Source organism: Sphaerodactylus townsendi, linkage group LG08 (genome assembly GCF_021028975.2).
Source record: "Sphaerodactylus townsendi isolate TG3544 linkage group LG08, MPM_Stown_v2.3, whole genome shotgun sequence".
NCBI classification, from domain to species: Eukaryota; Metazoa; Chordata; class Lepidosauria; order Squamata; family Sphaerodactylidae; genus Sphaerodactylus; species Sphaerodactylus townsendi.
In genome coordinates this window covers 109726259-109752685 of record NC_059432.1, presented here as the reverse complement: position 1 = coordinate 109752685, position 26427 = coordinate 109726259, and the positions used below count along the sequence as shown (strand labels likewise).

Below are 26427 nucleotides of genomic sequence, written 5' to 3'. Positions count from 1 at the left end.
AGTGTGGCCCAATCTGCGGATATCAAAATCTGCAGGTCGGGGGCACGTTGTGAACAAATGGTTCTACAAACTTGGGAGATTCCCCCAGGTTTGCGGAAAAAACTAGAAAACTTTAAAAGACCTTTAAAAGGCATCGAGAGGCTAAATTCCCACCAAATAGCGATTTTGTCGGCGCGTCCACAGACACCAGGCTTATTTCCCCTGTCCTGAAGAAGCACCATAATTGTTGCTGCCATCCAGAAGTCACTCTGCTCATAGTTGTAGCAGTGGCAGAAATCTGGGGAGCCCCTCCGGTCCCAGCTGCAGCAGTGGAGTCCAGGAAGCCCCTCAGGGGCCGATGGCAGTGGCAGCAGAATTTGGGAAGCTCTCCAGGTCTGTAATACTTCCCAGACACTATAGTTGCCACAGCCGAGGCTGGAGCAGCGCCAGACTTGACAACAGTGGGGTAACAGAGAGCCTCACCTGGACTCAGTGTGCATGCAGGGAGGATGGAATTCCCCATGCCTCTCAGCTCCGCCCCCCCTCCCCCCGGTTCATTCTATTTAGCCTCATGCATTCAGTTTGATTGTGTGTTCCTGCACTGCAGGGGGTTGGACTTGATGGCCCTTGGGATCTCTTCCAACTCTATGGCCCTTTCTGCAGTCAGGTCAAGCATACGCCTCTCTAGGGATGGCAAAAAACGTCAGTCTCCCTAGGAGCTGTTCAAGACATAAGGGCCGCTTGTGCTGCTTCACAGCCGCCATTTTCTCCCACCTTCGCCCCCCCCAGGCGGGCACGAAGTCAGCCATTTTTTTCCCACCTCGCTCCCCGAGCGAGGTTTTTGGAAAACGGCGGCTTCCAGCCGCTGCCGTGCGAACGGCAGTGGCTGGAAGGCGCCACCCCCCCTTTCCCGATCAACTTACCTTCCCTGCGACCTTCTGGCACGTCGCCGAGGCCTGGGGACACGCCCCCCTGCCCTGCAACTCCGGAGCGGTCGCGCAGGGCAGGGGGCGTGTCCCCTGGCCTCGGCGACACGTCGGAAGGTCGCAGGGAAGGTAAGTCGATCGGGCGATGGTGCAGCACGGCGCCGTCTTCATGTACGCCGACCCAACCCCCAGTGTGGCCGTGCGGAAGCGGCCTATGACTCTATATGCCTCATTCCGCACATGCAGAATAATGCACTTTCAAACTGCTTTCAGTGCTCTTTGAAGCTGTGCGGAATGGCAAAATCCACTTGCAAACAGTTGTGAAAGTGGTTTGAAAACGCATTATTTTGCATGTGCGGAAGGGGCCTATGATTCATATCTCCCTATCTGACCTGTCCAAATCAGGCCCTATATGTCCTCTGCCTTCTGAATGGCAAATTAATTTACCCAGCAATTATCAGTCCTGCTGTGGTATAAAACAGAGAGAGCATTGAACAGGAAAGGTTACCCTACAAAATATATATATATAACTGATGTATTACACTTTATCAGCAATACCAGTTGTAGGATCTGGAACTTCAGGCACTGTGTGTGTGTGTGTGTGCGCGCGCGCATGCATCATCAAGTCACAGCTGACTCTTGGTGACCCCGTGGGATTTTCAAGGCCAGAGATGTTCGGGGGTGGTTTGCCATTACCTGTTTCTGAGTGGCCTGTGAGAGTTCTGAGAGAACTGTGACTGGCTCAAGATTACCCGGCAGGCTTTGTGTGGAGGAACGGGGAAGCGAACATGATTCTCCAGATTAGAGTCTGCTGCTCTTAACCACTGTGCCACACTGCCTCACATTTATCAAGCCATTAAGTTGGTGTACCACAACAATAAAATGTTTGGCCACCCCCTCCTCCCTTTTTCCTCTCCCCTCCCCCTCCCCCGCCCCTTTTTTGGCTTTTTTCCTTCTTCCAGTATAATAGTAGCTGAAAAGGAATAGTGTATATTTTAATTACCCCCCCACCCCCACCCCCAGTAGGATTTATTAGTGCTGTTGTATTATTGACTAGATTTTATTGGATTTTATCAAGTTGTACGACCCTGAGCCCTTTTGGTTTCTTTGGCTTCTTCGACCTTTGGTTTCTGTGACTTCTGGTATCACAAGAATTCTTCTTGCCTCACCAGCAGGGAACAAAGACTAAGGAAGCTGAATGAAAGATTATACGCATGTAGGAGGAAGTTTCTCTTGTGTTTGTTGATCATGATCTTGAGTCTGACTGGTCCTTGTGTATGTTACTCAGCTGATCCGAAGCAAATCTCCACATGATTATCCCATCATCACGGCCAACATGCTAGACTTACGGCCAGTGATGGGATTCAGCCGGTTTGCACCACTTCGGCAGAACCGGTAGTTAAAATGGTGCTTGTAAACAACCAATTGTTAAATTATTTGAATCCCGCCACCGGAACCAGTTGTTAAATTTTGCTTTCGGCCCAGTGCGGGGTTGGGGGGCAATGTCCTCTTGCAGAGGCAGCATGGGGCTGTGCTCACATTTGCCCCCCCACTGGCATCAGGGGCACCCACAGAGCTGAGGGATGGCTGGCTGCCAGCACCTTTGCCCCCTCCACTGTGCAGTCCTCGAAAGGGACAATGCTAGAATTAGAAGGTCCCGCTGGTGGAAGAGTATGGTGTGACGTATGGTGACTCTAGAGTTTTCAAGAGATATTTGGAGGTGGTTTGCTATTGCCTGCCTCCATATCACATTCCTGGTATTCCTTGGTGGTCTCCCATTCGACAACTAGCCAGACACAAGACTGAGGGTTTGGGACTGGCCCGAGGTCACCTAGCAACTTTCCATGGCTGAGTAGAGATTCAAACCTGGGTTTCCTATATCCTATTCCAACGTTTTAACCACTGACTGTCATCGATTTACTGCAGTCATTGCTAATACCAAGAGCCAGGGTGGTATAGTGGTTAAGAGCAGGTAGATTCTAATCTGGAGAGCCCCACTCCTCCACCTGAGTGGCAGAGGCTTATCTGGTGAGCCAGATATGTTTCTGCACTCCTACATTCCTGCTGGGTTACCTTGGGCTAATTACATACAAAGCGGAGCCTGAGACAGTATAAATGTCAACAGCAAAAACACAATACCCCTGTCTGGCTCTAATACAAGATTAAAAACTCCATTTTAATGAGAATATTTAAAACATAAATATCCTTAAACTTGTGCACTATACATGAGGTGGACAACAGATGAATCTGAAGCACAAACACACATACACTTGGAGGGAAATCCCTAAACCAATTCACAGGCAACAAGTCTCTATCATGAGATCATCATATTCTGTGATGCGATCATCATATTCTGTAGAGTGTGCACAGTTCTGAGAACCAGTCATTGACTGATGGTCAATCTGAGATGGAGGTGGAAGTATTGACCTGGGATGAATCCAATACTTTCGACTGGGTAGTCTTCTTCAGCCACTCAAATCACTCTGGCCTCTTCTCTTAACAGACTCTGACGTGGATTTGCAAATGGGCTTCTGGCCTCATGTTTGTATAGGACCAAAAACTTCCTGTCTCTATCCTTATGAAGGTTATACCCTCCGCCCTGTAAAACAAAGAATCTTGGAACACTCTTCCAACGTTAGATTGAATAAATTGGAGGAACCACGGGTACAACATTTTTTACAGTATAATCATAAGGATAGAGACATGAGGTTTTTGGTCCTATACAAACCTCCTCCTCCTCCTCCTCCTCCTCCTCCTCCTCTTCTCCTTCCTCTTCTTCCTCTTCTTCTTCTTCTTCTTTTCTTCTTCTTCTTCTTCTTCTTCTTCTTCTTCTTCTTCTTCTTCTTCTTCCTCTTCCTCTTCCTCTTCCTCTTCTTCCTCTTCATGCACTTATATGGATGTAATAGCTTGTGATGTGAACCTTTCTTCTACCGAAAGTCAATCCATTTTCTCTGCTTTGACCCACATTTGCAGCTTGCTAGCAGTTATGGCAAAGTTTTCACCCTGTGGATAGGGCACAACCCTGTGGTTGTGCTGTCTGGATATGAAGCTGTGGAAGATGCCCTGGTCAACAACTCTGACGCACTATCTGGACGACCGCTGATCCCTTTTTTTAAGCTTCTGGGAAATGAAAAGGGTAAGCTTTGGTCAAGAACGTTCCCACCCCACTTTTCAATATCGTTTTGGGTGCGAGTGGCCCTATCTGCAGAGACGAGTATTGATGAGTTTTCATTCTCTGTTGTGGTCTCTGGTAAGAGCTGATCATGTTTTTCACTACATTTTAAGTCTAATTAGGCCAGTGATGGCGAACCTTTTCAAGACCGAGTGCCCAAATTGCAACCCAAAACCCACTTATTTATCACAAAGTGCCAACATGGCAATTTAACCTGAATGCTGAGGTTTCAGTTTAGAAAAAAACGGGTGGCTCCAAGGCATGTATTACTCAGGAGTAAGCTTGGTAGTAGTCAGTGGCTTTGCTTTGAAGCAACCATGCAACTCTTCCAACGGGTGAATCACGACCCTAGGAGGGTTTACTCAGAAGCAAACCCCATTGCCAGCATCTGAGCTTACTCCCAGGTAAAGGATTGTGCTTTAGTTCCTCGCATGAAAATCAGTGGCGTTTAACAGTGCTTAACAGGGTTACCTACACTGCTTCCCCAAAACTAGGTCTTAGGTTTAATGCTAATAATCGAGCCCAGCGGCCCAGATTAGCCTAGATGTGTGGGAGGGGCACTCTGCGCGGGCCCACAGAGGGGGCTCTGAGTGCCACCTCTGGCACCCGTGCCATAGGTTCGCCACCACTGAATTAGGCGGTGCCAGATAAAATTGCTTTGAGGACCAGATATAGTTGTTGACCTCTTCATACTCAATTACCCTTTCTGCACAAATCACTGAAAATGTTTGGAAAACGTTTTCAATCTCCCCTTTACCACAATGTATTCCTGCACTCATCCCCCCAAAATGATTCCCGGCTGCCATTATGTGATTTCCCTCCGCTTTTTTTTTAGCTAGATGTGGAATCGAGGCTATAATGCTTCACAGCCTCGCGATGTGATTCTCTGCACCTTGTACGCTCAAAGTGTTGAAGATTAGCCTCCCCCCTTATAAAAAAACAAACATAAATTATTGAAATAAACAGGCGAAGGGGTACGGAGTGAGCTCAGAAGATAGCACGAGGAAGAAGTTCAGGGGAGCAGAGAAGCGTAGGAAACATGGATCGCACAAGGAACTGAAAACTTGTCATGCCCTTATATAAAGCTGTGGTGCGACCGCACTTGGAGTACTGTGTCCAGTTCTGGTCGCCGCATCTCAAAAAGGATATTGAGGAGATAGAAAAAGTGCAGAGAAGGGCAACGAGGATGATTGAGGGACTGGAGCACCTTCCCTATGAGGAGAGGCTGCAGCGTTTGGGACTCTTTAGTTTGGAGAGGAGGCGGCTGAGGGGGGATATGATTGAAGTCTATACAATTATGCCTGGGGTGGAAAATGTCGACAGAGAGAAATGTTTCTCTCTTTCTCACAATACTAGAACCAGGGGGCATCCATTGAAAATGCTGGGGGGAAGGATTAGGACTAATAAAAGGAAACACTTCTTCACGCAACGTGTGATTGGTGTTTGGAATATGCTGCCACAGGAGGTGGTGATGGCCACTCACCTGGATAGCTTTAAAAGGGGCTTGGACAGATTTATGGAGAAGTTGATCTATGGCTCCCAATCTTGATCCTCCTTGATCTGAGATTGCAAATGCCTGAGCAGACCAGGTGCTCGGGAGCAGCAGCAGCAGCAGAAGGCCATTGCTTTCACCTCCTGCCTGTGAGCTCCCTGGTGGGCCACTGCGAGTAGCAGAGTGCTGGACTAGATGGACTCTGGTCTGATCCAGCAGGCTCTTTCTTCTGTTCTTAAGGCCATTGCTTTCACCTCCTGCCTGTGAGCTCCCAAAGGCACCTGGTGGGCCACTGCGAGTAGCAGAGTGCTGGACTAGATGGACTCTGGTCTGATCCAGCAGAGGGCTCGCTTCTTATGTTCTTCAGAGGCTGTTTTCACTGCCTCCTGCCTGGGAGCTCCCAAAGGCACCTGGTGGGCCACTGCAAGTAGCAGAGAGCTGGACTAGATGGACTCTGGTCTGATCCAGCAGGCTCGTTCTTCTGTTCTTATGTTCTTATGTTCTTATGAAAATGTTTTCAAAACGTTTCAGCCGGAGAACCGTTTTAAAAAGGAATGCATTTAAAACCCTTTGAGGCTGCAAATAAAGCATTGGGGGTGAAAACAGTTGCAGAACTCCATGGAGGGAATGTTTTATTTCCTGCTTCGTTTAAAACAATACTCATTCTAAAGGGTTGGTGCCGAAAGGGCTGTTATCATACCGCTGCTTCTTGATTGCTGCAGGTATTATGTTTTCCAATGGCGAAACCTGGTGGCAGCAGAGACATTTCGGAAGGGCCATTCTGCAGAAACTGGTGATCGAGACGAAAGATCTGTCTCATCAAATCGGAGAGGAGGGCCGACAGCTGGTGGAGACGTTTGCAAATGAAAAGGGTAGGTGAGAGTTTGAAAAGCTGTGATGAGTGATCTGCAGCGGACTGTTCCTACTCGCCCCCCCCGCCCCAGGCATTACTCAACCACTTATCTGGTGAACTGGCTTTGTTTCCCTGCTCCTACGCATGAAGCCTGCTGGGTGACAGTTACAGTTCTCTCTGAACTTTCTCAGCCCCACCTGCCTCACAAGGTGACTGTTGTGGGGAGAGGAAGGAAAAGAAATTTGTAAGCCCTTTTCAGTGTCCTTACAGGAGAGAAAGGGTAAATCCAAACTCCTCCTCCTCCTTCTCCTCCTCCTCCTTCTCCTTCTTCTTCTTCTACTCCTCCTCCTCCTCCTCTCCTCCTCCTCCTCCCCCTCCTCCTCCTCTTCTCCTTCTCCTTCTCCTTCTCCTTCTTCTTCTTCTACTCCTCCTCCTCCTCCTCTCCTCCTCCTCCTCTTCCTCCTCCTCCTCCTTCTCCTCCTCCTCCTCCTCCTCCTCCTCCTTCTCCTCCTCCTCCTTCTCTCCTCCTCCTCCTTCTCCTCCTCCTCCTTCTCCTCCTCCTCCTCCTCCTCCTCCTCCTCCTCCTCCTCCTCCTCCTCCTCCTCCTCCTCCTTCTCCTTCTCCTTCTCCTTCTCCTCCTCCTCCTCTTCTCCTCCTCCTTCTCCTTCTCCTTCTCCTTCTCCTTCTCCTCCTCCTTCTCCTCCTCCTCCTCCTCCTCCTCTTCTCCTCCTCCTTCTCCTCGTTCTCCTTCTCCTTCTTCTCCTTCTCCTCCTCCTCCTCCTCCTCCTCCTCTTCCTCCTCCTCCTCCTCCTCCTCTTCTTCTCCTTCTCCTTCTTGAGAGGCATGGAAAGGATTTTAGCAAAGACACTCTCCCTGCTCATTTCCAGGGGGAGAACTTCTACCCAACAGATTGGTGATGAAGACCCCAGTCTGCTTCCTGTCCCTGCCCTGAGGAACACTCCATTGCCCTTTATGCTCATAGTTCTGTACAGCAGCTGTTCCACGTGTCTGTACAGCAAGAAGATAGCAAGGAAACTGAGACCCCTGTCTGATTGTGACCCCCTCAGGCTGAAAAGGAGAATGTGTGCAGGCAGGCGGCCAACCGGAAATTATTTCTGTAACTGTATGCAGTCTTATTTCAAAGGAAGCTCATGGCTCCTCATGGGGTTTACTTCTGAGTAAACATGCACAGGACAGAGCTCAAAGTTGAATGAATTCCAAAGAGACAGCTACGTCAATATAATAAAAGGATAGTTGCCCTGGGAAAAAGAGAATGGAGCTATTTGATAAAATGCCACCTGAAGAATTTCTATTATAGAAGCATGACTACTGAAGCTCTTACAGAAAGGTATGGTAGAAATATAATGGGCTGACAAAGGGAAATATCCCGGTTTGGGGAAGTTCTTCGTACAGGTCACTTCCCCCAAACGGGTGTCCGGGCTCGGCTGCAGCGCCCGGATTTACCCCACTGAGTCCCGCACCAGCTGGCACTGCGGGAGATGGGAAGGCTGCAGAGGAGCCTCTTGCAGGGAGGGTGAAGGCCTTAGAGGCCTCAGAAGTCTTGTTCAAAGGGGAAGGCAGGGGAGAGAGGTGGTTTAGGCCCAGCAAGCCCACAGCTGAGGCGGCTGTAGAAGATGGGCTGGAGAAGCGGCTGGGATGAGGCAGAGGAATGAGAGGGCAGAGGGTATTTAAGGAAGTGGGAAAGGGCGAGTCTGGAGCTGCCGCAGCAGCAGAGAATGTGGGTGGTGGTGTGAAGAGACAAGGGAAAGGGACAGCTCAATGGCGGGAAGTGGGAAGGAGGGAAGAGGACCCTGAAGCCCAGACCCCCTTTGAGAACCTATACCAGTGATGGCGAACCTTTTCGAGACCGAGTGCCCAAACTGCAACCCCAAACCCACTTATTTATCACAAAGTGCCAACACGGCAATTGAACCTGAATACTGAGGTTTTAGTTTAGAAAAAACGGTTGGCTCCGAGGCGTGCGTTACTCGGGAGTAAGCTTGGTGGTAGTGGGTGGCTTTGCTTTGAAGCAACCGTGCAACTCTTCCAACGGGTGAATCACGACCCTAGGAGGGTATACTCAGAAGCAAGCCCCATTGCCAGCAACTGAGCTTACTCCCAGGTAAAGGATCATGCTTTAGTTCTTCGCATGAAAATCAGTGGGGTTTAACAGCGCTTAACAGGGTTACCTACACTGCTTCCCCAAAACTAGGTCTTAGGTTTAATGCTAATAATCGAGCCCAGCGGCCCAGGCCAGCCTAGATGTGTGCATGGGGCACTCTGTTTGCACGTGCCCACAGAGAGGGCTCTGAGTGCCACCTCTGGCACCCGTGCCATAGGTTCGCCACCACTGACCTATACCCTGGTTCAAACTGGTCCAAATGGCTCTTTGGGTGTTAAAGGTTGCCGACCCCTGTGCTGGAACATTCAAACAACCCCAATATATCAATCCCCATTCCTCCCCTCTCCCTAACCTGTGATTCTGTCCCACACTACAGAAGGCACGAAAGACAGGAATGCAGGATGGACTCAAGGTCAGAAGACTGAGATAATTCCGCCTGGCCCTGGGTGCCTCTACTTGATTGCTTAGGGAAAACTAGAGTATTTTGCCAACTGCTCGAGCTTCCCCACTCCCCCTGGTGCTTAATGCTTGATGCCAGACCCTCGCCTGACACTTGAACTTCTATGCCACACTAGGTATAGAACAGGGGTAGGGAACCTTTAACACTCAAAGAGCCACTTGGACCCGTTTTCCACGGGAAAAGAAAACACTTGGAGCCACAAATAATTTTTTGACATTTAAAATAAAGATAACACTGTATATATTGGGTTTTTTTACCTTTTACTCCACTCATTCTGAGAAGCGCATGGATGCGCCCGCCCTGCTGCCTGCAGGGCGGGCAAGGATGGGGCCAGTGGCTTGGCCTTGCCGGCCGCCGGGAAAGCACCTGCCCCGCTCGAACAGGGTGGGCGAGAGGGGAAGCCCGGGGCACTGCCCAGATGGCCGCGGGCAATTGGTGAATGCTTCGCTGCCTGCAGGGCAGGCAAGGATGAAGCCGGTGGCTCGGCTCGGCTCATGAAGTTGCAGTGCAAGGGCAGAAGAGCCGCATGCGACTCTCGAGCCGCAGGTTCCCTACCCCTGGTATAGAAGGACATTTATGTTGGCATGGTTGAGTGCTCTGCAGTTTGCAGTTTTAACGGGAAGATACCAAAGTATACCATCTCTGACAGATTATGTACCTGTGGTTCAGATCGAATAAATGCTAATGGCAATGCAGTTTTAGATTGTCCTGTATTTTCAGATTTAAGATCAAAACTGTTCTACCATTACATGGAACTCTGATTCCCCAGATGAGAAATTCTGTGGTTTTTAAATGATGCAGAAAAGTGAGTAACTGTACAGGGGGCCAAATGTTTGGTGATGGTGGTAACACAATATTGGAAGAGACACCTACACGGTTTGTTTGAACTGGTTGCATTTTCATGTTCATAACAATGGCCAAGGGAATAGTCATTAGTTTGGATTGGAACCGATACGTGATATGCAGGAAAGGTCATAGAGATGTGGGGGTGGACAAGCCTGTCGCTGGACAATAGCAGTGAATGGTGAAATAGAACCACCATGTTCAGAGGAAGTATATCTCTGAAAACCTGTCATTTGGGGGTTACTCAGAGCCGTAGCGAGCGGGAACTGCCCCTTGGAACGTTTGTGCCCTGCGCCCCGCCATGCCCCTGCCACGCTCTGGAATGCACCGCCCTGCCCATGCCACGGCGTGCATCTGGTGCAAGACGCCCCCCGGGCGCTATGCCACTGGGACAACTTGTTGGTTGGCCGTTGCCTTCATTGCATACTTGTGGGCTTCATGGGGCTTGTGGGCTTCATTGTATACTTGTGGGCTTCAACGTTTAGCTGGGCATTGTGGGAAAAAGGATGTTCGGCTGGATGCTTGCATGAACACATGAAGCTGTCTTATACTAAACTTAGGCCCCTTCGGCACATGTAGAACAATGCACTTTCAATGCACTTTGAAGCTGGATTTTACTGTGTGGAATAGCAAAATCCACTTGCAAACAATTGTGAAAGTGGATTGAAAGTGCATTATTCTGCATGTGCGGAAGGGGCCTAAGATTGCCAGTGTCAGGTTGAGAAATACCTGGAGATTTTGGGGTTGGAGCCTGAAAAGGGAGGGGCTTGGGAAAGGAAGGGACCATAGAGCACAGGTGTCAAACTTGTGGCCCTCCAGATGTTATGGACTACAGTTCCCATCAGCCCCTGCCAGCATGCTGGCAGGGGATGATGGGAACTGTAGTCCCTAACATCTGGAGGGCGCCGAGTTTGACACCTATGTCATGATGGGAACTGTAGTCCCTAACATCTGGAGGGCGCCGAGTTTGACACCTATGCCATAGAGTCTACGTTCCATAGAGTCAACGTTCCATTTTCTCCTGGTGATCTAATCTCTGTTGCCTGGAGACAGTGGCGTAGCGCCCACGGGGCAAGAGAGCCTTCTGGGGCCTTCCGGGGTGGGGGCAGGGCAGAGGCAGTTCCCCCTTGCTCCGCCCCTGCCTGGACATCAGTTGCAATAGGGGAGGATCACCAGCTACCACCTGGAGTTTGGCAACCCTATACTGAATCAGACCCTCAGTCCATCAAAGTCCGTATTGTCTTCTGAGGCTGGCAGCCGCTCTCCAGGGTCTCAGGTGGAGGCCTTTTGCGTCAGCTACTGCCTGGTCCTTTTAACTCCGTGGTGGTGAACCTTTGGCACGCCAGATGTTATGGACTACAATACCCATCAGCCCCTGCCAACATGGCCAATTGTAGGGGCTGATGGGAGTTGTAGTCCATAACATCTGGAGTGCCAAAGGTTCGCCACCACTGTAATTTGACCTACTAGGCTCAACCCTTCAATCTGATCTGGATTTAGATGAAGAGAGGCCCTCGGCTATTCCACTTGTGAGGTCCCTTCCAATCCCTCACCCTCACAACTAAAAGGGAGACGGAAGAGAGTTTTAGACAAAATTGAGTAAAGCCGAGGTTGATGACGGGTGTTTAAAATTCCGTAATTCTTCCTCTAAAGGACTTAAGGTGTTATTGTGAAATACCGTTGTAATTGAAAATTACTGAAGGGTTGTTTGGAGACTACAGTGCATTATGAATGCATGTGTAAGAAAAGCTTATGACAGGGTCAGAAATATTTTACACCTTGGCCGGAGGCCCCTAGATTTTGAGGCCCTAGGCTTCGGGCTGCCAAGGTAAATCTGGCACTGTTTCTACCTCTCTCCTTCTTATTGTGGGCTCTTCAGCTCCCTCAGTGTATTTAAAAAATTTTTTTTTAGATTTGTCTGGAAACTCGGAGAGTTTCTCCAAGTTTGGAGAAAAATCTCCTTTTGCTCAGTATGCGCCCTCTCCACAGATTTAGGTGTTCGCAGATCTGTCCACACTTGAGAAATGGGTATGCAGAGTTCAATGTTGACAATTAAAAAAAAGGGATGGTGTGTTCCATAATGACAATTGAAATGGGATTGGTATGTTCCATGTTGACAGTTAAAAGCAGAAATGGTGTGTCCCTGTCGACAGTCAGTAACAGGAGTGGTATGTCCAGGGATTGCAGAGAGGCAGGGAAACGCCCTAAAGCAGTGGCGTACCTAGGCAAACTGGAGCCCTGGGCAAAACCTGAGTTTGTAGCCCCCATCTCCTATTAGCTCCCGTTGGAAACAATGGGGGATGGGGGCACTCCCTTTGGGAGTCCATAACTTTGGACTCCCTAAACCAAACCTCACCAAACCTGGGTGATGTTATCAGGAGAGTTTCTTGAAAAATCCCTGAAATTTTGGTGCTGCTAGCCTAAAACCTGCACCCTCTGCAGGCCAAAAACGGAAAAAAATCCCACAAACGAACCTGCAGTTCTTGCGCCTCCCACAAGGGGGTGCCCTGGGCAACTGCCCACTTTGCCCAATGGGAGGAACGCCTCTGCCCTAAAGACATTGTACAGCAAGTGAAAACGTTTTGAAAACGTTTCAGCATAAGAATTGCTATTCTTGAGGATGCACTTAAAAATGTTTTCAGGCTGGAAATAAAACATTTTGGGGTAAAAACTGTGCAGAACTTCTTGGAGGAAACGTTTTGTTTCCTGCCTTAAATGTATCTGCGCGGAAAGGGCCGCTGTCCACCCTCCAAAGTATCCATTTTGCACAAGGAAACTGTAGTTTGGAGATGGGGTGTAATTCCAGGGGCCCCCCATGTTCCACCTGGAGGGTGGCTTCCCTCGTAGCAGAATGCAGAGGAAGCTGTTTCACCCCCTCCCCTCACTGGGCCTTTCCCCACTTTTCCCTCGGCCGCCGTCGCTGTGCGCAATTCCCAGCGCGCGGCATCCCATCAAAAGGCGCCCTTTGCAAGAGCGCCAGGGATGCCTCGCGCTGAGGGGGCGCGACAGCGTCAGCGTCAGGGCAGCTGCGCTGTCGCCGGCCCTCTCGTGGGGAGTGCCAGGGGACCCCGCGCTACTCTCCTCAAGTAGCGAGGGGCTTAAGGTAAGTGGGGAAAGGCCCACTGTTATCCCAGACAGAAACATTACAGGAGAATAATTTGGTCTATTGCAGGAGACTGCATGGTCACATATTCTTCTTCTGCTGAGCATATAGTTCCTTCGGTGGACTGTTTCTGGTTTGGGTGGGCAGACTAAACTCCTTTTGCTGTGCCCAGCCGTCCTAATCCAGTTTGCGAACAGCGGGCTTTGGAAGAGAGATGGACACAAGTACACTATTGCTACGACCAACTTCACGGGAGGAGAAAAATTAAGAAAATAAAAGCAGACTCGTGTACTCGCCAGAAGCTCATTCAGGAAGTCATAAAGGGAAGGACTGAGACTTGACTGGAAACCCTATGGTTTTACCATAGAGTTTCCAGTGATCCCTAGAGCCACCCTTTGTCATTTCCTATATGAACTTCCAATCAGTGCATAAGGCTTTGATAAATATACATGGGGTCATATTAGGTCTGTGGTGGCGAACCTTTGGCACTCCAGATGTTATGGACTACAATTCCCATCAGCCCCTGCCAGCATGGCCAATTGGCAGGGGCTGATGGGAATTGTAGTCCATAACATCTGGAGTGCCAAAGGTTCGCCACCACTGTATTAGGTCATATTCTGTTAATTCTATCTTGAGGAAACTGACAATCTGTTAGGGTCACTGTTGTCTTGGAAAAGTGTAGTTGCGAACCTGGAAATGTTTGTGGATGACTGTCCTTTTATAAACAATTTCTAATTTTCACAAAGGTTTCAGGGAAGGGTTTTGGCTCAGTGGAAGCTCTCAGGTTCAGTTCCTGGTATCTCTAGTTAAAAGGATCATGTGGTAGTTGTTGTGTAAGACAGCTTGAAACCCTGGAGAGCCACTACCAGTCTGAGTAGACAGTACTTACCTTTAGGGACCGATGGTCTAATTCCGTATAAAGCAGCTTCAGGTGTTCATGTGTTTCTTCACACATTCCTCTGTGTCAGCAAAGATTGGCAGATAAGTACCCTCGGTATGCATGAATGGTCCTAAGATGAAGTCAATGACCCTATATACCCCCCGTGCCCTGGGAACAGCGTGGAATGATGGATGTGATTGTGACTGACAGCTGTTATGTCTGCAGGGGAGCCTACAGACCCTTCATGGCCGATCTTGCATTCTGTCTCCAAAATGATTTGCGCCGCTGCATTCGGACACCCGTTCCCCATCGAGAACGAAGCCTTGCACACGCTGACGGAACACATTAATGCCATTACGAAGTTCGGGGGCTCTCTTGGAGTTCTGGTGAGTGGTCGCCGATTCCCTCTTCTTTTCTAAGGAGAGAACAGGGTTGCATAATAGCAAGCCGGGATTGGAGCCTGCAGAGAAAAGGTCCTGGGGCCAGAGGCGTGCCGGGGGTAAATGGCGCCCAGAGACACATTGTCTCCAGGTGCCCCCCCTGGGGGGTGGAGCCAGGCACCCTCAACCCGGCCCATGTCCATGTTGATGATGACATGGGTGGGGTTGAGGGTGCTCGGAGACAACAGCAGCAGGAAGTCTTGCTGCCTCATCGCCTTCGAGTGCCCTCGACCCCACCCATGTGTCATTGACATAGGTGGGGTCAGGGGCGCCCAGCTCCATACCCCCACTGCCGTCTTCCTGGTCACGTAAGGGGACAATTTTGAGCCCCCTCACATGACCAGGAGAGTGGCGCCTGGGGGCAAGGGATACCCCTTGTCTGTAGGCAAATACGCCACTGCCTGGGGCAACCTTCAGCAAATGGAGGCAGGGAGAATCCCTTCAGCAGCCTTCAAAAACCAACCAAAGAGCTTAACTGTTGGGCGGGAAAAATAAGATGCCTCCTGAGCTCTGCATTCTGCACACCCAGGCAGGGGATGTCTCGCAGGCAAAAAAGTGTACCTTAAAGCATCCTAAAATAAGATGGCTTGATCAGAACTCAGGCTTCTGAGGACATCTTGGGGAAAAAGCTGTGCAGAGTCACTAACCAAGACATTTTCTTTTGCGACTTCAGGGCTGATTTTTCACTTTTGAAATGCCCTGTGGCATATCTGGGAGCGTTCCTGCTGCGGGACTTCCCACCTTGCTTGTAGTTCCCCACGGCTGCCCGGCTCTTTCCTCAAGTGGAGTCAGGGCCAATGCAGGAAGACCCCGCTGGTTCCTCACGAGCCCGGGGCTTTCCCATAACCACTGAGCTCTTATGTGGTCTCTTCCAGGCATGTGCAAGCAGCCTCCACTTCCTGCGTTCGGATTGGCTGAATCTTGCCCCATTCCCCCCACTCACTTTGGGCAATTCCGCACACGAGTAAAATAGGTTCGACCCAGTTCCCTGAGAAGGGTACTAACCTAGGTCGAAGCCATTGTTGTTCCCCACTGCAACCAGCTTGATCCCAGCTCGGAGGGCGGAATCATCCTGTGCCTCTTTGCTGCTCCGTTCCGATTGGCTGCTGTTCTACGGCCATGTTCCATCTATCCCCACACACGTTATGTAAAAAAAACTGCCACAGAAATGGAGGGAAGAAGGGGGCATTTTTTGATTGGCCAGCTGTACACATGCCCGAAACACTCCGCTGTGATTGGCTGAATGGGGGACTCCTGGCACCAGAGATTCCGCACTTTACTGGAATCGGGTTGAGTTCAAGTGTGGTTCCCTGAAAAAGTAGTAGTTCCCAACTGGAGTCGGAAATTTGACTGTTACACGGGGCGAAGCTGGTACAAAACCACGTTGATCCCAGTGGTTGTGCGGAGCACGTAGGTCGAACGCAGCTCGAACTTAGGTCGATAACGCAAGTGCGGAATCAACCTTTCAGTACTTAATTTTTTAAAAAACAGAGACAATCGTCCTTCCCCCCTGCAAACTTCTCGTGCATGGGGGGAGGGGGGATTCTCTTGTTTTGGAGGGGTGGGTGAGAGCAGCAAGGCGGGAAAAATGCCCCTGGTGCTGCTGCCATGGAGTTCTTCATGGCAGGGAAGCCCCTGAAGCAACACAGGGGCATTAAAAAAGAATCTCCATTTTGGTGGTTCTGGAAAGCCACGTAGCAAAGCCAATGTTCCGGTGTGGCGCCGGGGCAACAGTGTGGCAGACACGCTGCAGCAACAGGGGCAGTGAAGAACTCTCCATTGCACCGGGGCATTTCTCGTGCTAACAGAGGGGCAATTTCACCGTGAAAAACCGGCCCAGGACGTCTTATTTGTGATGTGTAGATTGGACCCATATAAAGCCCTGAACCTTAAGAATTTTTCTTTTTGTCTCATTTCTAAAACAGTAATCCCGAGTATCTCTTTCTTTAGCGGTGACCGTGACTCAGGATCAGTTTGCCAAAGCTCAGATGCATTTTCTTTTGTCTTTCCTGCAGTTATATAACATGGTTCCTTCACTTATGAAATACATCCCTGGACCACACCAGTCAGCGATAAAGTCCTGTGAAATGATACGTTCCTTTATCCAGAAGGAGGTGGAAAACCATAAGAAGAATGGACCTCCCCATGAGCGCCGGGGCTATATTGATTACTATTTGGCTCAAATGAAAACAGTAAGTTTCTGTGTTGTAATATGTGAATATGACAATATGTGTGGGTATTACATATTTAAATACAGCTCTCCCTCGAAACATTCCTTGTCTTTGAAAAGCTAGTCTGTAAGGGGAAAAATCCTAATCTCCAAGTGTGTGTGTGTGTGTGTGTGTGTGTGAGAGAAATGCTGTCAAGTCAGCTGGTTTATAGTGACCCCTAGTGGTTTCCCTTCTAACTACCGATATAGCTTAGCTTCCAAGATCTGATGAAATTGACCTATACTATACCATTCCACATTGGGTTTGTGAGCATATATATGTGTGTGCTATCAAGCCACTGCTGACAGCAGCCCTGTAGAGTTTTCATTTTCTTTTTTCTTCATTGAACAGTTTTTATAAACATTTTTAGGAAACAAATAAACAACTAAGAATATACACACACACACACAACACAACTCTACTATAGAGGGGAAAGAGAGGGCTCCCAATTTTATCAGTGCCAAATATAACAATTGAAGATTTACCACTTACTCCCCAGGTATGATTATGAAATTATAATTCCTATAATTCCTATAAATTATTAATAATTAAGTAGGATTCACACCTTTCACTATCATGTCCATTTTCTTATTTTTCCAGTCCTCAAATTCACAGATCATCAGTTCATTTTCTTCTGTTTTAAGCAAAAAGTCTATCAGTCTACTCTAATAAAAGAGGCAAGCTTAGCTTTTTGAGCCATCAGAGCAACTCAAGTATCTTCACAAACCATTCTTCTATAGTAGGTATAGGTGACGTTTTTTATTTTTGCACACATAGTATTCTCACTTCCAATGTCATATAGAAAAACAAAATTTCACATATATTTTTCTCAAACTGTGTCCATCAGACCCAAAAGGAAAGCCTTTGTTTTCGGTCGTATATTAGTATTTAAAATTCTTTAGATTATTATATATATTTGTATTCATTTTTAAATCTTCACTACAAATACACCATAAATGGTAAAAAGACTGTTCATGATGTTTGCATTTCCAGCACACATTCATAACATTTTTATACATTTTTGCCAATTTCTCCGGTGACAAATACCAGTGATACATCACTATTTAGAAATTCTCTTTGACACTGGAACATAATGGAAATTTAAAGACCCTTTAGCCACATCTTCTCCCATTGATCCATTTGTATATTATGTCCAAAATTACTGGCCCATTTTATCATACAATCTTTCACTTGTTCTTCCTCTGTTTCGAATTTCAACAGAAGCTTATACATTTGGCACAACCTTGTAGTGTAGGGATTTCAAGGCAAGAGACCTTTGGAGATGGTCTGCCACAGCCTGCCTCTCAGTGGAGGACCAGGGAACACAAACCCAGTTCACTAGGGCCCACTTTTCACGCGCGCAGAGGCGATGCCTGCAACAGGCCCAGGGACAGCAAAACTGCCGATCCCTGGGCTGCTGTTATTCGCACCTGAAGGCTGCATCGCCCAGCAGCGCCCGTCCTATAGCACGCCGGGGCGGACATGGAAGCCGCTGCTTTTAACCTCACTGAATGAGCGAGGTTTTTGCAAAGCGGCGTCCTCCCATCGGCGTGGTGCGAACCGCACCGCTGGGAAGATGCCGCTTTTCCCGTCGCCTCCACTGACCGTCATGTCCAGTGTCACTCTGGAGGGCTGCAGAGATCCGCCCACGCTGCCCTCCGACCCCTGGAGGTTGGAGGGCAGCATGGGCGGGTCCCTGCAGCCCTCCAGAGCGACGCTGGACATGAAAAAAGGTCAAGTGAAGAGAGGACTGACATAAGAGCTACGCCCTCTCTGGCTGGGGGGAAGTGGGGGGCCCTTTCGCGCGCGTAGTCTGCCGAACGGTCCCCGAACCTCCACCGGCATAAATTATGCTGGTGGAGGCTCGTTTCTGCGCGTGTGCGGAAAGGGCCTTGGTTAGAGTCCACTACACAACACTGGCTCTTATACATAGAGAGATAGAGATTGATAGATGGATGGATAGATAGATAATTGAACCTTCAGTTGTGTGCTTCTCTTATATGCCATGTATGTTGGTACAATTCCATTTTCAATGTACTACTTCGTTCTTGGCCCACAATTCACAGCATTCTGGCTTTTCTGTGATACAAACATGCCATGCAGCAAAAAGAATGATGCTTTTAAAATCATTCTTTGGAAGAAGAAGAGGAAGAAGAAGAGTTTGGCTTTATATCCCCCCTTCCTCTCCTGTAGGAGACTCAAAGGGGCTTACAATCTCCTTTCCCTTCCCCCCTCACAACAAACACCCTGAGAGGTGGGTGGGGCTGAGAGAGCTCTGAGAAGCTGTGACTAGCCCAAGGTCACCCAGCTGGCATATGTGGGAGTGCACAGGCTAATCTGAATTCCCCAGATAAGCCTCCGCAGCTCAGGCGGCAGAGCGGGGAATCAAACCCGGTTCCTCCAGATTAGACACATGAGCTCTTAACCTCCTACGCCACTGCTGCGCAACAGGCAACAGACAATGGCTCTAATTCAGCCAGCACCAGCTGAATCACTTTGGCTTGTAATGTTGTGTTTCTAACTGTGGTCAACAGGAGAAAACGGACTCCACTTCTACATTTAATGAGGACAACCTGGTACAAAGCGTTGCTGACTTCTTTATTGCAGGCACGGATACCACGGCTGCTACCCTGTCCTGGGCGTTGCTTTACATGGTGGCTCATCCTGATATCCAAGGTGAGACAAGTGTGCATGCAGCATGCGAAGAATGCTTGTTTATTTTTTATTTCATTTACTTCATTTATACCGCACTTTCCTCCCCAGTGGCGATTCAATGCAGCTTACATAATTCTGTTTGCTTCGATTTTATCGTCACCCTGGTCGAATCCCCACTTGAAATTTGCACGCAGATCCAAACCTGTTCATTGTGAAACTGTCCTCTTCATCGGAGTTTCTCCCTCCCCACTGCAGTGAGCACACAGCAGACACACCCAGTTGCAGAACTCTTAGCAATCCCCACTACCAGGCAGTCTCGCTTTGCCAGTTCTTTCTTTCTTTCTTTCTTTCTTTCTTTCTTTCTTTCTTTCTTTCTTTCTTTCTTTCTTTCTTTCTTTCTTTCTTTCTTTCTTTCTTTCTTTCTTTCTTTCTTTCTTTCTTTCTTTCTTTCTTTCTTTCTTTCTTTCTTTCTTTCTTTCTTTCTTTCTTTCTCTCTCTCTCTCTCTCTCTCTCTCTCTTTCTTTCAAAAACTTAATAAAATCATGTCTAAAAACCATTAAAACAAAACACACACATCATAAAAACAATCAAAACCAGAGCTAAAATACACCTAAAAGCATTAAAAATAGTAATTAAAACATTGGTCAGGATGGAGGGAGTATCAAAACGAAACCAAAAAACTCTTCACTCACTGGCAGAAGATGGCAACAGAAAGGAACAGAAGAATCTCTCTGGGGAGCAAGTTCCAGAGTTTTGGTGCCCTCACCTGAGAAGACACCTGAGTTGCCCCTTGCCAACCTCAGAAGGCAGGGTCACCTGAAGCAGGATCTCTGAAGAAGACCATAGTGGTCAGGTAGGTTTCATTATAACATCTGAAATAGGCGAGCCTTTCCATCTGCCCAGAGGACAAACAGCACCCCCTTTTAGGGACAGAGGCATCACGCGCTTTCTGTCTCGTCCTGGTAGGTAGCACACTTTGGGTGGGTGGAAAAACTTCCCTCCTGACCATTACAGAATTTTAAAGAGCAGTAGGAGGATAGCAGAGAGGACATTTCGCATTGTTCATCTGAACAGTTCCCCTAGCTAAGCCAGCTTCATAGTTTGGCTGTTGTGGGTTTTCCGGGCTGTGTGGCCGTGATCTGGAAGTTTTTGCCCCCAACCTTTTGCCAGCCAGCATTTTCAGAGGCGTGTCACAATAAGACGTGTTTCCAAATATGGACATTGTGGATAGCTTCAAAAGGGGCTTGGATAGATTTATGGAGAAGTCGATCTTTGGCTACTAATCTTGATCCTTCTTGATCTGAGATTGCAAATGCCTTAGCAGACCAGGTGCTGGGGAACTGAAAGAAGGCCACCATCAGGAGTGCGGTTTGTGGCTTAATTTAACACTACACCCTAACCCTAACCCTAACCCTAACCCTAGGACACATCCTAGGCCCCCTGAAGTTTTCACTGGAAAAAGTAGCATGGAAGGAAAACCAAAGCAATATTCTCTTGCAATATTCTCTTGCAAATGAATGAGCACTATTTCAGGTGACTTCCCCTGACTGCGAGTCCAGTTGCACACCTGTGACCTGACATGTTTGGGGCATATTGTATGTTTGAGCCCTGAACTTGAGATAAATGTGCTGCTTCACCACCTCTGGTTTCCCACCTCTGAATTGCAATACTTTGTGTTTGTTTCTGTCAGCGAAAGTCCAAGATGAGCTAGACAACGGTCTCGAATCCTTCAAAGTAGTCTGCTACGACGATCGGAAGAAACTGCCGTATACCCGGGCTGTATTAAATGAGGTCCAGCGCTTCAGCAATGTCAAGTTGTTCGGGCTGCTCAAACTGTGTACGGAGAATGTGAACATCCTTGGCAACTTAATCCCAAAGGTACCAGGGTTGATTTACAGTTCCACCCTCCTCTTTCCATGCAAGAGGCAGACTGTGGTTGTATGCCCTCAACCTGAAATGGCCAGAAATTAGAAAGTGCTTTTGTATGTACCACTGAGGCAGTGGTGGGATCCAAAAATTTTAGTAACAGGTTCCCATGGTGGTGGGATTCAAACTGTGGCGTAGCGCCAATGTGGCTGGGCGGGGCACGGCGGGGGCGTGGCCCAGCATTCCAGGGGTGGGGCATTCATGGGCGGGGCTGTGGCAAGGACGCAGCCGCTGCGCCGGTCCTTGGGCGGGAAACGAATGCACGCAGGCGCAGGCTGCCACGCATGCCGGTGCACCTCCTGCTAGACTGCTTCAAGTTCTGCGCGCTACTGCTGAGAGGAGGGCGTAACTAAGGCAAAAATCACATGGCAAAATCACCAATTAGTAACCCCCTCTCGGCACACACAAATAATTAGTAACCCACTCTCGGGAACCTGTGAGAACCTGCTGGACCCCACCTCTGCACTGAGGCCCCTCCTGCACATGCAGAATAATGCACTTTCAATCCACTTTCACAATAGTTTGCAAGTGGATTTTGCTATTCCACACAGTAAAATCCAGTTGCATTGAAAGCGCATTGAAAGTGCATTATTCTGCATGTGAGGAAGATCCTGAGAGTTGTAGTAGCACGCTACCTTTTGGGTTGTGCATTCCGGCACCTGAGAGTGTGTTGCTGTTTTTCATTCCTTAGATGTGAATAATTTCTCCATTTCTTTCCACATATTCCTAAAGTTCCTTTGACAGTCACATTGAAATGGGAGTTGTAACGAACGAGTAAGGTCCAGTCAAAAGCAAACGTGTTAAGTTCTTTATTGAGCTGGCATTCTTAGTCAGATACAGGCAATGCGAGAACTAACCCCCAGATCTCAAACAGCCGCTTATACGGGCTTCAGACAAGCTCCCGCCAAAAGAAGATAAACAATTCAGGTTCTCACACAGAATCTCATACAGGTCGAATCCCCACTACCGTCTTAGCTAGGTTTCAGAACACAAACTAACCAGGTTTGAGGGACGACCTCCCCGGTCGAATCCCCACTACTGTATTAGCCAGGTTTCAGAACACAAACAACCTCAAACCTGGTTAGTTTGTGTTCTGAAACCTGGCTAAGACGGTAGTGGGGATTCGACCGGGGAGGTCATCCCTCAAACCTGGTTAGTTTGTGTTCTGAAACCTGGCTAAGATGGTAGTGGGGATTCGACCGGGGAGGTTGTCCCTCAAACCTGGTTAGTTTGTGTTCTGAAACCTGGCTAAGTCGGTAGTGGGGATTCGACCGGGGAGGTCATCCCTCAAACCTGGTTGGTTGTGTTCTGAAACCTGGCTAAGATGGTAGTGGGGATTCGACCGGGGAGGTCATCCCTCAAACCTGGTTAGTTTGTGTTCTGAAACCTGGCTAAGACGGTAGTGGGGATTCGACCGGGGAGGTTGTCCCTCAAACCTGGTTAGTTTGTGTTCTGAAACCTGGCTAAGACGGTAGTGGGGATTCGACCACAGACAGTTTCACACAGGCAAGCTAGCGAAAGCAAGATAAGAGATTCCCCTTCCTGGGCGTTCCACCAGAAACCCCAGCAGGAACTTTTCCAAGGTTGAACTGCAACCTTACAGGAGTCCAGCAACATCTGAAAGACTAAAGAAATTATTCCAGAGTAAGCATCTGTGAGTCAGGCCTCACAACATTGGATTTACGGTGTGTTTATCCATAGCAACTAAATTTATTCTTAGGAATTCAAGCAACATAAAAGGGGAGGGGGGTGATAGGGAGACATTCTAAGAAGAGGCTAGCATAAAGAAAGAACCAACCAAAGAGCTATTCATCCATGTTATTCTGGTTCTGGCGGGTTTTCTGGGCCGTGTGGCCGTGGTCTACAGCCCGGAAAACCCACCAGGACCAGTTGAATCCGGCCGTGAAAGCCTTCAACAATACATCCACGTTGTCTTCACACCCATAGGTGCATCAGATCTTTCCACGAATATCTGTGTGAGCCTGTTTTTCTCTTCTTTGCAGGATACTCTTGTGATTGCAGATCTATGTTCGGTCCTCCTTGATCCCACAAAATGGGAGACACCTGAGAAATTCAACCCTAACCACTTCTTGGATAAAGATGGACATTTTATCATTAGAGATGAATTCTTCCCATTTGCAGCAGGTAAATGCATTGACGTCTTTAACACGTGCCCTGATTTTGCCATTGAGTCTGACCAACATTCAGTGGGTTGTTCATGAATGAGCAAGAAGTTTTACCGAACCAGTGATGGTCTTTATTTTATTTTTTAAAATATTCTGTGCCCCCCTTTTACATAAATATGGTTTTAAAGTCAGAGAGCATGAAAATGGCATGTAAAATAAAGTGTATATAAAACAAATAGCTCAGCTTGTGTGTATGTATGTATGTGTGTATACACACACATATATATATATACACACACACAAAACCAGGAAGGAAAGCCAGTAAGAATTACTGGGGGAATGCCAAGCAACAAAATAGTCTTAACAAATGGTGGAAGACATCAAAAAATGAAGACGGACGAATTTCCCTGGGAAGACGCTTTGGTGGGATGGGGTTCAGTTCCACATGCGTGTTGTTCCCTCCACTGGTTTTACTCCAGTGTATTTCCCTGTAGATTCAAATGGCAGCTTTTTATGCCTGACAATCTTGTGTTATATTTAACTGACCACTAGAGGGAGCAAAAGAGATGCAGAACTGCACCCCCCACCCCCCAACTTAGAATTCCCTGGATCTCTATGGTAAAGCATCTCTTGATGTGGCGATGCCTCTTCTGGGTCTTGCTGCCTCAACTGTACCTACCTCACAGAGCTGTTGTGATGGTAAATGTGGAGGCAAGAACAATGAAACCAACCCTCGCATTCTCATTCCCGTTTTCCTCTCTTCTAAGTTTGGGGAGAAAGGGGGAGTATCAGAGGCGTAGTTGGGCCAAACTGCACCTGGTGCGCATACTATATCCCCCCCCCCGTGCGGCTCCCTCCCCGTGGCACCTCCCCTTCCCCCCTTCCCACACTTACCTTAGTTCCTTTCCTTTTTGAGAACTTTTTTCAGGCTGCAAAAGGCCTGTTCTCAGAAAAACAGCCTGATGGGAACTACACTTCCCAGGAGACCTTGTGAGCCCCAAGGTCTCCTGGGAACTGTAGTTCCTCAGGCTGTTTTTACTGAGAACAGGCCTTTTGCAGCCTGAAAAAAGTTCTCAAAAAGGAAAGGAACTAAGGTAAGTGTGGGAAGGGGGAAGGGGAGGCGCCGTGGGGGATGGGGGAAAGGGGGAGGGGCCTGGGGTGATTTTCTGCACCCCCAGGCGTGCACCCGGTGCACGGTGCACCCCCATCCCTTGTAGCTTCACCGCTGGGGAGTATAAATATAACAAAAACATACACAGAGAGTATACACCATGTGCCGTGTACATGATCCTATTTGAAGTGACTTCACACTTCAGATTTACTATGCATAGATGCATCTGGTGTGAACTCTCGGCAGTATGTGCCATTAAACGGGTGTATTGAGGCATATCAGATGTCCCGGCACACCACAGGCACCATGCAGTGTGCACTCTTGATTGTAACATCTACAACAAGGTGACCAGACGTCCCGCTTTTGGCGGGACAGTCCCACCTTAAACCAATTTGTCCCGCGTCCCACGTTTTTTTTTACTGTCCTGATTTTTGGAAGGCTGCCGCACTGCCTTCTGGGCGGAGCGCCCCAAAAGGCAGTGTGCTCCTGCGGCTGCGCGTGCACGTGCGCACTCCCGCCCACCCTGGTCCCGGTTTAAAAAGGTGACAATCTGGTCACCTTAATCTACAAGAATTGGTAAAATGGGATACTGACTGCCTTTTCCTTTATTCCCCTGTACAGGAGACCGGGCGTGTGTGGGGAAGCTATTTGCACGGACTCAGCTCTTCATTTTCTTTGCATGGCTCCTGAAAGCATTCACATTCCGCCTCCCGGAGGGTGTGAAAGACGTGGACACAGAACCCGTCATAGGGGCTGTGGTCTATCCCCGTCCTTACAAGATCTGTGCGATTCCTCGCTAAGCTGCAGCGCTTCAAAAACCACAGACAGAAGACCTTATTTGTCACTGTGAAACCTCTTATGTCACTGTGAAACCAGCCTCTCTTTGCCCTCCTGTCCTTGCTTCTCATTTTTTCTCGGGCATTCCTGTCCTCAGTAGTGTTGCCAACCCCCAGGTGGTACCTGGAGGTCTGCTGGTACCAGGAAGTCTGCATGGATCTCCAGCTGACGGAGACCAGTTTCTCTGGAGAACATTCCAGCTTTGGAAGGTGCAGTCTATGGTGTTATGCCCCCACTGAAGTCTCCCTCCTTCCCCAAACCTTGCCCTCCAGGTGTTCCCCAACTTGGAGCTGGCAGCCCTATATCTTGAAGGACATTGTAGATGTTCCACACTCAAAGAATTGGCCTCAGAAGACCTAGGAATCCATTGCTTTGGAGATGTGTGTTGGGAACATGACTATCATTCTATATCAGACGGGGAGATACAGGGTGGGAGAGTGATATTATGTCATGTCTGTCGACCTCCTTTCAATAACCCGACTCAGGATGCAGAAATCAGGTTTATTGCATGGAAGTATGAACTGGTACACACCAAAGGTTTTTGCCGAACCTGGCATTCATGTACACCAGTGATGGCAAGCCTTTTCGAGATCGAGTGCCCAAATTGCAACCCAAAACCTGCTTATTTATTGCAAAGTGCCAACACGGCCATTTAACCTGAATACTGAGGTTTTAGTTCAGTTTAGAGATACCTCTCGAGCATCTCTGCCTCCTCTGTCTCTGCCCCCCCCTCGGGCAGCAGCCAACCAGAGCACAGGCACCGGACCCGCCAACCGAGTCCTCCCTGCTCGCCGCGGTGCGTGCACGTCATGCCCAACGGCCCAGGCCAGCCTAGATGTGTGTGTGGGGTGTGTGTGTGTGTGATTTTCCACCCCCCACATGATGAACTCTGTTTGTGCGTGCCCACAGAGAGGGCTCTGAGTGCCACCTCTGGCACGCGTGCCATAGGTTCACCACCACTGACGTACACAGTAGACGTCTGTATGCCCAGCCAACCTCCTCTTCCCCAGTGGTCATTTTCTAAAGTGAAAACATTCCCAAAAGATGCAAGCATTAAGCCACAGAGCGGCCCTCTCCAAGGTTGGAGCCTGATAAGGAGCAGGTGTTGTCTGGTTGGCCTAATAAGTTTCATTATTGTGCTGCGAGCAAAGGACAAGCCAGGTGATTTTTGGCGTCCCAACCTCCCGGACTGCTCCAGAGGGTGATGGCAAGATAGAAAGGGCTTGGGTCTTTCCGTATTCATTTCCCCAATTTACAAATGGGTATCCCGCTTTTCTGAAAGCCCAAGGTGG

The 26427-nt window shown here is 48.7% G+C and overlaps 1 protein-coding gene across 1 annotated transcript; it reads left to right on the top strand.

Annotated features, from left to right (window-relative positions):
- Positions 1–1050: 1050 nt before the first annotated feature.
- LOC125438526 (cytochrome P450 2C31-like) lies at positions 1051–25807 on the top strand. The gene is made up of 10 exons (XM_048506957.1): positions 1051–1076; positions 2468–2576; positions 3879–4041; positions 6292–6441; positions 14056–14216; positions 16286–16462; positions 19015–19156; positions 20826–21013; positions 23065–23206; positions 24920–25807. The coding sequence occupies exons 1-10, from the start codon at positions 1051–1053 to the stop codon at positions 25096–25098; spliced, it is 1437 nt and encodes a 478-aa protein (XP_048362914.1). The 3' UTR covers positions 25099–25807.
- The last annotated feature ends 620 nt before the right edge of the window (positions 25808–26427 follow it).

What these genes read in the sequence shown, in the direction of transcription:
- LOC125438526 (XM_048506957.1), top strand. Translation starts at nt 1,051, where the DNA reads ATGGTGCAGCACGGCGCCGTCTTCAT. An exon ending in GCTTCTGGGAAATGAAAAGG is followed by an intron (nt 4,042 to 6,291) that starts GTAAGCTTTGGT and finishes TGATTGCTGCAG; the next exon opens with GTATTATGTTTTCCAATGGC. An exon ending in ATTCTTCCCATTTGCAGCAG is followed by an intron (nt 23,207 to 24,919) that starts GTAAATGCATTG and finishes TCCCCTGTACAG; the next exon opens with GAGACCGGGCGTGTGTGGGG.